Genomic DNA, 12,752 nt, shown 5'->3' with positions numbered 1-12,752 from the left:
TTATCTTGCAAGTCCTTTCTCTCCACGACGACGACGACGACGACTACCCGGAAGTCAGAGCAGCGCCTGCGTAGTGGAACGGGAGACGATGGCGGCGCTGGGCGAGGATCGCTCGGAAGAGCCAGAAGAAATGGACGGCGAAGAGGCTGCCGACGGTGAAGGGAGCTTTACGTTGGAGGAGGTGTTGCGCCTCGGCGGGACCAAGGTAAGAGGGGCGTCCTTACGGTGTTGCAGAAAGAGTAGCGTGTGGGATCTGCGTGGTCTCCGTGAGTGTGAGCACGTGTGATGATGGTGGTGGGAAAAAAGGAGCGGCCTGAGCGATCTGCCCTTCGTGATCTTTTGGTCTCGTGGGCAGCCAGAAGTTCCCTCTTAAACTTCTCTCGGTTACGTTAGTTCAGCATAAACGGGCTTAAAGTGAGAATGTGAATCTGCTCTCCAAAGCCAATTGGAATGGCTTTTCGAGGGGTTTATACAGCTTGCTAGGAGATCATGTTACGAGTCATTACCGTCAGTATTGGAAGCAGTATGCCTTTCACTGCTAATTCCTGGGAAACACAAGCGGGAGGGTGTATTGTATTCATGTTGCTTGTGGGCCCACTGCACCAGTTTTGTCAGTGTGGGAACAGCATGCAAGACCAGATATACCTTATTCTGATCCAGTAAGATTTTTTACATAACTCAGTCCCATTAAAGTTCCAGCACTTTGATAGCAAGTGGAATTTTGCTAAATGTAAGATGTTACTCAGGTTGAGGAATGCTTTGTTGTTAATGTGGATAAGTTTGTGCCTATGGATGATGACATTTCACAAAAAGTGTGAAATGTAATGATAGCAGTGGGTGTTGGTTGCAGAACCTAAAATGGACAACTCATTGCCTTTTCACTTTTGTTTGTGGTCTTCCAAGAAACATTGGTTAAGCACTATTGAAAACATGATGCAGGAATGGATGATCTTTTAGTCCAACCCCATGGAATTTTTCTAATATTTATAAAAATGTTGTGGTATGGCTGTGTAATGTGCCTCCACAATGCTTTTGTGGCTGCTTTTTTAGAAACCACACTTCTTATTGGCAGTGCCATATAATATGATGGCAAATATTACTTTTCTGATAGTACATTATTGGCATATATTAAACATATGGAGGAATACGTTCACTGCTTTCTTTGACTTCAAAATCTGGATAACGACTCTCTTTTGTAATGCTGTTAACATTTGTATTAAATTTGTGTGTGACTGTTTATCACATATGATACCTCTGCAAACCTATTAATCATATATCTTTTAATTGTTTTGTTTTATACAGCAAGATTATATTATGCTTGCTGCTTTGGATGAAACAGAAGAAATTGTGGATGGTGGCAAAAAAGGAGCAATTGATGATCTAAACCAAGGTGAACTGGAGGCATTTATAAATTCTTTAGGTGTGAGTAAATATTCGGAGAAATTACTGGTGTTAGAAGAAGAAGAAGCGGATGGAACAGTAGATGAACAAGGGGGAAAACCTCATAAAAAAGAAGTCAGTCCCAAAGAAATAAACATAATCAAAAGAGGAGAGAAAGAGAACCAAATAAAAGGAAGCAAAGGTAAAACACAGTTAAGTAATGGCAGAGATAATAAGAACAAGTATGTTCCTGATAGTAATGAGAACACTGTTTCATTGTGGGGGACAAAAAAAGCAAAAGAAGAAGAAGCTTTTCAGTTCCATGAGCGACAGGTTCTGCTGATAAAACCAGGGGGGAAGTGGTATGATTTGGAATATACAAGTGAATTTTCTGCTGAACTCCAAAATCAGTCTCTTGTATCTAGCTATAAGACCTTGGCCCAAAAGCTGTACCAACAGGAAGCAGATCTCTGTAAGAACAAGGCAAATCTGCGGAAAGGATCATCATCTGCTTGGATGAAAACTGTTGTGTCTTCGGGTACTCTTGCTGACAGAATGGCTGCCATGACCCTTCTTATCCAAGATGCTCCTGTGCACTCCCTTGAATTTATAGAGACTCTGGTTAATCTGATAAAAAAGAAAGGCAGCAGGAGGCAGAGCTTAATGGCTCTGGATACTTTCAAAGAGCTTCTCATAACACATCTTCTACCAGACAACCGGAAGCTGTATACTTTCTCTCAACATCCTTTTAACACTCTGGAGAAGCTTTCAAGTGGCAACAGGGACTCAAGGGACAGGCGCCTCATTCTGTGGTATTTTGAACATCATCTGAAGCACTGGGTGGCTGAATTTGTTGAAGTGTTGGAGTCACTGTCGCACGATGCCTTGATGGCAACAAAGACTCGTGCACTTGCTGTGGCTCATGAACTTCTCTGTAATAAGGTGGAGCAAGAGAAAGCTTTTCTTGTGCAGTTGGTGAATAAACTGGGAGATCCTCAAAACAAGGTAGCCACCAAAGCATCTTATCTCCTAGAGACTTTGCTTCACAAACACCCCAACATGAAAGGAGTGGTTTGTAATGAAGTGGAGAGGCTTCTCTATAGATCAAATATCAGTCCTAAAGCACAATATTATGCAATTTGCTTTTTGAATCAGATAGTTCTTAGCCACGAGGAGAGTGAACTGGCTAACAAGCTGATAACGCTTTATTTTGTTTTCTTCCGGTCTTGCATCAAGAAAAAAGATGTTGAGTCTAAAATGCTTAGTGCTCTCCTGACAGGAGTGAACAGAGCTTACCCTTATGCTCAGGCTAGTGATGAAAAAGTAAAAGAACAGATGGATACTTTGTTTAAAGTTTTGCACCTTGTGAACTTCAGCACTAGCATCCAGGCCTTGATGTTGCTGTTCCAGGTGATGGACTCCCGTCAGACTGTATCAGACCGATACTATGCAGCCTTGTACAAGTAAGTACAGTATAACATACCTTATTGATACATCAGTCAGACATTGTTTCAGGAATTAGTAATTGTTAGCCATGATGCACATTTGATTGTGAATATACAGCAGCATGGAGGTAGTATTTTCTTTTCTCATTTCTCAGGTCATTCCAGCTTCTGATTTACTCATGTAATGTTTAAATAAATTAGACTTAAACATGCATTGTTTTCTCAAGCCTCATGATTGCACAAAAAAGCCTTTTAAATGCTTTTAGAATACCATTCAAATGTAAATTTGACAATGTTTTAAAATATTAATTTCCTTTTGAAATAGTTGCAGACTTTGAACTTAAACTGATGTTATATTGTGTGTCAGTAGTAGCAGTTAAGGGACGTGGTGGCGCTGCGGGCTAAACCACAGAAGCCTGTGCTGCAAGGTCAGAAGACCAAGCAGTCGTAAGATCGAATCCACGCAACGGAGTGAGCGCCCGTCACTTGTCCCAGCTCCCGCCAACCTAGCGGTTCGAAAGCATGCAAATGCAAGTAGATAAATAGGGACCACCTCGGTGGGAAGGTAACAGCGTTCTGTGTCTAAGTCGCACTGGCCATGTGACCACGGAAGATTGTCTTCGGACAAACGCTGGCTCTATGGCTTGGAAACGGGGATGAGCACCGCCCCCTAGAGTCGAACATGACTGGACAAAAATTGTCAAGGGGAAGCTTTACCTTTAGTAGCAGTTAGTGAGCTGAAAATATACAGTAACTCATATTTTGAGTTATGCTGCTAATCCACTTGAATAACTTTCAGTGAATTAAACGTATGTAAAAAGTGTGGTGATGTTTGTTTCACAGAAAGCTGCTGGACCCAGGATTGGCAGTATGTGCCAAACAATCAATGTTTCTCAACCTCGTCTACAAATCTCTGAAGGCAGATATAGTACTGCGCCGGGTAAAAGCTTTTGTGAAGCGATTGCTTCAAGTCACATGTGGACAGATGGTACCATTCACTTGTGGAGTCTTGTACCTTGTATCTGAACTTCTGAAAATAAAACCAGGCTTACGGGTTCAGTTGCAGGATCATGTGGTGAGATGTCCTTTTACTTCTAGTGATTACCCTTCTGTATTTATTAATTTTTCTAAAAACATGACTGCTTCTGTTTTTTTTCCAAGTGGTTTTTCCTCAAGATGAATTATTTGTGTAAGAGTTGCCCAGATACACTTCTTTTTTGTTCTGAATAGAGCACCTTTCTTAAAAACTCCCTCTCTGGGTGTTTTCAGGAATAAACTTAAAACCTGGCTATTTGGGCTGGCTTTCCCTCCTGCTGTATCTTAATTTCTTATCTTTTCGCCACCTTGGATCTATAATATATGTTTTTTTGTTTTTTTTGTTTTTAAACTTGTAAACTGCCCAGAGTACACCTTTGGTCTAGATGGGTGGGATAGAAATCCAATAAATAAAATAAATAAAATAAATAAATAAATATCAGTGCAGTATTATGGATGGTCAAAAACCACTCCACTTTTGTGGGTAACTTCTAAAGGCTGCCTGGCAGGAATGAGCAACTTGTTTTTTAATAGAGATGGGCACGGTATATGCACTGGTGTTCTGCGGGCACTGTGTGTGCCCCTCTCCTGTGTGATCACTCACGGGCAGCAGTGTACATCTCACTTCTGCCTCCTCCAAGCAATTCTCCACTCACTGGCAGGGAAGCACACTCCTGCAAATGAGTGGGCAATTACGGAGAGAACGTGGGGGATGGAAGTGCAGGGCCCGCATGAACATCTGTGGGCACTTGGCCAAACTGTGGGTCATGCCAATCTGGTTTTTTTGATTAATCGCAACAATGGAAATACATCAACAGTGATCTGCAGGGTTACAAATTGGCAGACATACATTTTCTTGCATACAATTCACAGGGAACACTTGGTTTTATTGAACACAATGGATGCCAAGGTACTGTTACATGATATACTATTGTTTTTGAATAAAATACTTGTAGAATATCATCCTAAAGTATTTTAAAATTTACGAAGGCATGATACAGTTAAACGGTTTGAAAATGTTTAACAACTGGTTTTAATCATCATCGTTGTCTTAGAACTTCTTGTTTTTAATCTTGATATATTTTTAGTTTTTTTTAGTATGGTATTTAAATGGTATTTTAAAACACTTGATTATTGTTAGTTCCTGTGAGCTGCCTTAAGTCCCCTGTAGGGAGAAAGATGGCATATAAAATATATGAATAAAATAAGTACACATTCATAGAGCTGTATTTATCTATAACTTGCCTTTTCAATTTTTTTATCTTTAAAAATGTTTTAAGTGCACATTTAAAATAATGTGTCATACAAAACAAATATTTTTCATTGTCAGAGTACATTCATTTGGATCAACCAAATTCCACAGCATTTGAAAGACTCTGTAAACCCTAATTAGCAGTTACCATGATTATTATGGCGGAAACAAAAGGAACATTTCATTATTCTTTTGCTTATATGTTATTGTTAGTACTATCCTTTTTTCAGTCTTGTCTCAGCAAATTTGTTTTACTCTGCATACTTTAAAACTTAAAACCCTATAAAGACAATCTCAGTATTTTCAGTGCAATTTGTATATATATGTTAAAAATGTTTACAGGATTCAAATGCTGCTTCAGATTGTGTTCAATAATGCCTGTTGTAGATCTTACTCCTGAAACTTTAACCTTCTAAGTTCTCTGCCATTGATTTATCTTTTCCCAATATTATTTGCTTTTCTGAATCAACTTCGAATCTCTAGTTTGGACCAGCTTCTCTGGTCAGTGCCTTTTTGTGAGTGCCCTTATTTCCTTAGAGCTGTGTATGGCTGCCTTACTGCTTGTGCAGTTCTTATATATGAAATGGCTTTTTTTCCCCAAGGAATCTGATGATGAAGAACATTTTCATGATCTTGAAGAAGCTGAAGAGGAAGAACATTTTGTAGATGCAGATAAAACAACCCAAAATAAGAGTTTGGAAGGTTCTGTGAAACCTCATGATTCAGTTGGAGCCTCTTGGGTACATCATGAGAACCTGGAAGGTAAATATATTTGGAAAAACTGCTTTCTGTCTAGCAGACACTGAAAAAAGAGTGGGTTGAAGTCGTAATATAATGTTTTTCAAATATGGATAACTATGATTGCAGGGACATTATTCAGGGGCTTCATTGCTTTATCAACCTTTGCATATGCGAAAGAAGGTGTGTGTTTGCCTGGCTCAAGATGTTTTCTTGCCTCAGGCAACTCACGAGATTCTGCACCCCCCACTTGGCTTTACATGCAGATGCAAACCAGACTGGTAGCTGAATATTTCATCAAAACAAAAGATGGGGCATCACCTTTTACTTCATTTGTAGTCAAGGGAGGCTCTGTGCGCCCCATTCCATTTTGTTCTTCACTGCTCGTCATCACTTCACACCCCTCAATTTGCTGCCTGAGGTGCTTTTCCAATTTGCATAAGGATAGTAGGGCTGGCTCTTCATGTGTGGTAAAGTGTTCAGATATTACATGAGCTGTGGGTCATTGTGACTGCTGATGGATCTTCCTATGCCTTTCATTCTTATGAGTAAGGAGTAATATGCCATTTTCCTTTCTGTATTAGTTAGGCTGTTCTTATTTTATGTAATGTGCTGCTGAATCCCATAAATCTGCTTATTGGGGCAGTCCATTTTCTATTATCATAACACTGTATAAACTTGCACTAGTAGGGGATGGTTGGCCTGATTTCACTGGCTTTTGCTATGAAAAATATAGGTCTTAGAGAATCAAATCATATGAAACTAAAGCAGAGCACACAGATCTTATATATTTGCGCTCTTTGCTGGATTTGAAATCTGTTCTGTTGTGTAGCTGGCTATGTTGCTACTTAAAGAATACACATTTGCTCATGTATGAAAGCACAAAACATCTTTCATTTGTCAGGTGGAAAGAATAAGGGTGGCTATGATCCACTGCATCGAAATCCTTCATACTGTGGAGCTGATAGAACAAGTTTTTGGGAGCTAAAAAAGGTACTGTTCTTGTTTTCATGATGTCAAAATTTGCCAGGCAATTTAGTTGCTTTAGTTGAATGTAACTTGAACTGTTTACATATACCTCCATGTAATGTTCATAGAATGTTAGCAGTCCTTAATAGGCAATGTACTTCCATCATATACATTTTAATCGGTTGATCATTTCTGTTCCAATACTAGATTTCTTGTAACTTTGTGTAAAGCTTTATAACCTAGATGCCCAAAATTTCACTCTCTGAAGTTCTGAGCTGCTTAACTTTGAAAATGCCTAGAGTGGTCGAAATGACTAGATAGGCGGGGTATAAATAATAATAATAATAATAATAATAATAATAATAATAATAATAATAATAATAATAATAATAATAATAATAATAATAATAAATTATTATTATTATTATTATTATTATTATTATTATTATTATTATTATTATTATTATTATTATTATTATTATTATTATTATTATTATTATTATTATTTCATCAGAGCCATGTTTCAATTGTTGCAGTTTTTGACAGTATTATCTAGACAAATAAAGTTTATTTACCATTGTCCCCAGTTTCCTGGCAATAGCCAGACCTTGTGTACCTAAATTTAGTTTTCATTTCTAGGTTAATATGCCCTGTGGTAAAAGTGCTATGTGTTCACTTTACAACAAATGACGAATGAAATACTGTTCTGACATGGTTCTGTTGAAAAATCTGGTGCTTCTCTTCCCATCCTCCCCACATTTTTGCAGGCAAAGAAATAGTCTTGGGTACATTTAAGATGAACTATCCAAATCTCACTCATAAATATGGCTTCAGTGCCAACCTTATTTGACTTAGTGCTTCATAAAAGGTTCTGGAGACACACTGTATGGCAGTTTTTCAAAGAACATAAGAAAAGCCGTGGCAAAAGGAAGCCAAGAGAATAACATTCCTCTCCTGCTGTTGTTTCCTGGCATGAAGGATCCTGCATAAAATCCCATCCACTCTTGAAACCAAGAGGGGAAGCAAGTTCCATAGTTTAATTTTCTGTTACATGACAGAGTATTTCCTCCTTTCCAATCTGAACTTTCTACAACATTGTATAAATATCCTTCTGATTTGCTGTGTTGGCTTGTGCCCCCCTCCATTGTTAGAAGGTCAAGACAGTCATTGATTGAGAGATCTAAGTTGAAGTTCCTACTAAATTATCAAAATCACTGATGGGAGGCTATTCCAGAGCCAAGGGGCCAAAATCTCGCTCTCTGATTGATCGATCACAGGGTTATTGCGGGGCCAGAGTGAAGAGGAAGAAAGTCATGACCTCAATCAGGGATGTAAATGTAGTAAGAGTACTGAACATAATAAGTGAGAAAATAAAATGACTTCAAATGTTGTAACCTATTGGCCCTGTTTATTGGCTGTGTTTCCTAGCTTTAAAGCCACTTGGGTGCCCTAGCAATAACTGGAGGAATTTTACCTTTCCAGGGTTCCGTTTTTATTTAATCTGTTAATATGATGATCCAAAATATCTTCCTCTGCATAGCCATTTACAGAAATTTTATTGTTCTTACCCTGACCTTTTCCAGCTTTCAGAACACTTCCATCCATCAGTGGCCCTCTTTGCGACAACTATCCTGGAGGTTAGTTGATTTTGTTTTGCTTTGCTTTTCACTACTTTGGTTGCCACATTGAATACGTCTTCATACATGCAGAGTGATTAGGGATTGCATCTGTGCAGTAGGACTTTGTTTGCCTCTTCCTTTATTCTGAAAAGGGACAAAGTGTAATGGTGGTACCTACCAGTCACTGTTGCACACTCTACCTTGGAAACCAGTGATTACGCTTTTCACCCTGCCACCTGTACGCAGCCCTCAAGTCTCCCACTAGAGTTAGAGGCAAGATTGTGAAGTTTATGCCTTTTTCCAGGAGGGTTCTATTCTCACCTGTTAAGTGATAGATCGACTCCAACTGACCAGAGCAGGGGGAAAAAACAGTCTGTCCTTTAGCCATTTTGAAGACCTGTAGGTCAACCCTTGAGTTACGAACAGCCCTAGATATGTACTTTTTGAGTTACGAACCACTCTCATGGGAAAAAAATATTCCCTCAATTTGCAAATCCGGCTTCGGGTTACGAACGGAAAAAAGGGTAGGGAAAAAGGGCGGAAAATTCAAATCTCAGCCTCCCGGACTTCCCACCCTTTTTCCTGCCTTTCTCTGCTCGGAGGCTTCCCCAGCACCATGGGAGGACTTGCGGGCGACCTCCGAAGCCAGCGATCGCGGTTGCAGGGCCCCCCCGCCAGTCCTCCCATGGGGCTGGGGAAGCAAGGCTTTTCACCTGATGCTGCCACGGCTGCTGAGTCCTGTTTGCGCCGGGCCAGGGACTGAGCTCAGCCCGGCGCGAAGGGGACTCGGCATCGGGTGAAAGGAGGGAGCCGATTTCTCCCCGGCCACCTGGCTTGCTTCTCCAAATATTTTTATTTTTGGGGGGCGTATATTTTTCTTCCGCCGGAACGGATTAATTGGTTTTCAGTGCATTCCTATGGGAAATGCTGGGTTGATTTACGAACTTTCCGATTTACGAACTGACTTCTGGAACTGATGAAGTTCGTAAATCGAGAGTTGACTGTATGTGGACCAGGATACAGAACAGCAGCCTTTTCTAGCATATTTCGCCTTTCTGTATTCTGACACAGATCTCTGAGATCATCTGCTTTTGCTAGGTCCTCCTATTGTCAATTGAATTAAAGCAATATGGTCTTTTCAACATTTTCATTTGTGCAATTCTTCATGAAAATTTTCACTATGAATATTGTCTTTGTCTCAGGGCAATTACATTGAATACTCAGGTGATCCTCTGCAAGATTTCACATTAATGAGGTTCTTGGATCGTTTTGTTTATAGAAACCCCAAAGTTCCTAAAGGCAAAGGTATGAACCCTATCAACATTTGTTTTGGTTTTTTCCTTTCTTAAATATAGTAACAGGATAACAAGACAGTCAATAGACTGTGTACATGTCTCTGATAGTTAATTCAAGCTGCATAATGGGCCCATCTAAACAAAATTTGTCGACAGAGCATGTTGGGATAATCATATAATGTTGTTCCAAAACCTCAGATGTTGCAATGGGGGACCCTTAGCATGTGGATCAGAATTTGTAAGAGATTATCAGGAACTATGTTGAAATGAAACTTGTCTCTTTCTCCCAAGTTCATTGTTTTGCACAGTTGAGAGTAACTTTTCACACAATGAATAGTTCCAAATTCTCCAAAGTGATTAATGTATCCCAAAATCTTTTGTGTTTTTTCCACTGCTATGTGATTTCTATTCTTGCTGTACTAATTGTTAGTGCTATACATCTTTCGTGTATCAGTTTTCATTTTGATTTAGAAATAGACATAGCAGTGTAAGAGTTTCATTTATTCCTCCCACCACAGTACACTTTTCTAAAAAGTAAACATTTTCAGATATTAAAACCACACATGCAGTGAGGAGCCATTATGCCCACAGTTCCTCCAGCATGAAGCAGATGCAGGGATTTATTGTATTTAGGCAACCTAGAATAGATGTGCAGTGGTATAAGGCTTTTATGTTACCTTTTTAAAAAACTTGTCCTGACATGGTCTTAAAGGTGAAGTCCATGTTTCACATATTGTCTGGAATTGTTATGTCCAAATATGTTTCACAAGCACCTTTGGAATTACTTCATTTTTTATATGAGGCATTTAGCATCTGAGTTAAGATCGTTTAATATTTAGCAACAGTTACACCCTCTTGACTTTCTTATGCAGAAAACACCAGCAGTGTGGTAATGCAGCCAAAGAAGAAACAATCCATGAGCAATGTCCGGAATCTTGCAGGCAAGTAAACATTCAGCCTACATGTGATTGCTAGTGGTACTTCGGTTACCAGTACAACATCATGTTGGAAGTGTGATTAATTTCAATGAATGATGTGTGTGCAGTGGGCTGTGTCCTGTGATGTATCCTATGGGGGGGGTTGTCTGGCTATTATGTCAACAATAGGCCTGTTCCTGTTAAAATCCCTCCCAGCTGGTATTTGTGTTAATACCTGTGGGAAATCATTCAGGAACTATATATATGTTTTTCCGAAGAGAAGAAATAGTAGCTTTTGTTAAAAGAATGCAGGAACATGGTCCCAATTCATCTCCCCAAAAACCTACTGTCAGAATTTTAAAAAGTGAGGGATCTGTATCACCCTGGTCATCTCTGCTTGTGGCCTCAGTCATTGTCCGTGTACCTTGAAAATGTAGTCATTCATGTTCTGCTGATGGAAGCCATTGAATGATGATTTATAGCAAATTTATTTAGTAAGTTCACTAGTATGTCTTCATTTCTAGTTAATAGTAAAGAATTCCTTGCGCAGGATGAAAGCAGAATCCCAGTAGATGAAGTCTTCTTCCACAGGTAACAAATGTTTTTTTAAATGATCCTTTTCATGTATCTAGAATTCTACCTCTTATATGACGGATTCCTTCTTGGTGGTTCCATTACTATTTTCAATTGTAAAAGTGTTCTTGCAAGGGGAAAGGTTGCTGTTGGAGGATAAGAAAATGCAATTGTTAATGCTATTGAAGCTTGCTTAAAAAAACACAGAAACCCATAGGAGTATGTCATACATCACAGAAAACAAGCGGGGAAAACAGCCAGCATAACTGTTGTCTAGTATTAACTGGAGTGGCATGCACTACTCAGTGGCTTCTGATTTTTTTAAAGCTCTGAGAATATACACTTTCTCTTTTTCCTCATTTATGAGATATAGTTGGAGACTCTAGAAATGGCATTATTCCCAAGCATTGGTATAGCCACCTGCAAAATACTTGTATTACCCATTTTGTCAGTAAAAGTGGCTATGAAGAACTTAGTCTTTCTCTGTAGCTATTGTGGATAGCATATGTAAAAGTACTACAGTGGTGCCTCGCTTAGCGAGTGCACCGTATAGCAATGTTTCCGTATAGCGATCCCTTTTTCGGGATCGCTATACGGAAACATACCCGATCTTCGCAATGGGGAAAACCCGCATTGTGAAGATCGGGTATTGCGGCGGCCATTTTGGAGCCGCCGAACAGCTGTTCGGCGGCTCCAAAATGGCCGCCGGAAGCCCGGAAATGGCTGCCGGCAGCCGTTTTCACGCCCTGCCCTCGCTTAGCGAGGGCGCGAAAGTGGCTGCCGGCAAGGGGAATCCTCGCTGAACGGGTAAGTAAGCAAGGTATTGGAACGCATTAAACTAAGTTTAATGCGTTTCAATACGTTTTCCCTACCTGTTTAGCGACGATTCCGCATAGCGAGGGTTAATCCGGAACAGATTAACCTCGCTATGCGGGGCACCACTGTACATATAATGAGATTATTATGTGATTGGCAAGCAGACTGTATCAAATTTATATGATTATTCATTATATAAGATAAATGTGTCAAAGTAAAATGTAAATGCTTGCAGCAATACTGTACCATAGCAGACAAAATTTTTATTTATTTATTTTTTCTTAAAAGTTTCATGGGACAGTTTTGACTACTGAAGAAATGCATGAGGTCAGGCCAAATGGGAATCTTTGTATCAATAGCATTAGTAGCAGTAGCGATGACAATGATGTGCTGTCAACTTGATTGCAACTTATAGTGACCCTTACCAGGGCTTCTAGGTATACTCAGAAATGGCTTACCATTCTGTATTGCAAGGCAATACTAGTTCCATATACTTTTGGATTAATTACTTTCTCGACCTTCAAGCACTCCTATATTTTGAATAAGTAAAATGTTGAATTAATCCTATTTCTGCTTTGACAAGAAAAATCTGTTATTGTCTATCACATTTTAGATCCCAATTGTTCTTCCCCAGGGAAACCTGAAGTCAACATACAAATGATTTCTGTTACATAACTAAAATTCTACTATATGGTCCTACAATAAGTCACACA

At 39.4% G+C, this 12,752-nt stretch overlaps 1 protein-coding gene across 2 annotated transcripts in view; it reads left to right on the top strand.

Annotated features, from left to right (window-relative positions):
* The first annotated feature begins 45 nt into the window (after positions 1-45).
* CEBPZ (CCAAT enhancer binding protein zeta) overlaps positions 46-12,752 on the top strand; it is a 23,807-nt gene continuing 11,100 nt past the window's right edge. For both annotated transcript variants that reach the window (XM_020788194.3, XM_020788186.3), the window contains exons 1-9: positions 46-205; positions 1,303-2,843; positions 3,669-3,900; positions 5,715-5,874; positions 6,755-6,843; positions 8,403-8,456; positions 9,641-9,743; positions 10,606-10,674; positions 11,175-11,241. In XM_020788194.3, the coding sequence (XP_020643853.3) occupies positions 89-205; positions 1,303-2,843; positions 3,669-3,900; positions 5,715-5,874; positions 6,755-6,843; positions 8,403-8,456; positions 9,641-9,743; positions 10,606-10,674; positions 11,175-11,241 (2,432 nt within the window). In that variant the 5' untranslated portion in view covers positions 46-88. The remainder of the gene's footprint in view (positions 206-1,302; positions 2,844-3,668; positions 3,901-5,714; positions 5,875-6,754; positions 6,844-8,402; positions 8,457-9,640; positions 9,744-10,605; positions 10,675-11,174; positions 11,242-12,752) is intronic.

The sequence above is a fragment of the Pogona vitticeps genome, chromosome 1 (assembly GCF_051106095.1).
Source record: "Pogona vitticeps strain Pit_001003342236 chromosome 1, PviZW2.1, whole genome shotgun sequence".
Classification (NCBI taxonomy): Eukaryota; Metazoa; Chordata; class Lepidosauria; order Squamata; family Agamidae; genus Pogona; species Pogona vitticeps.
Note: the sequence above shows the minus strand (reverse complement) of the source record. Positions and strands in the feature narration are given on the sequence as shown.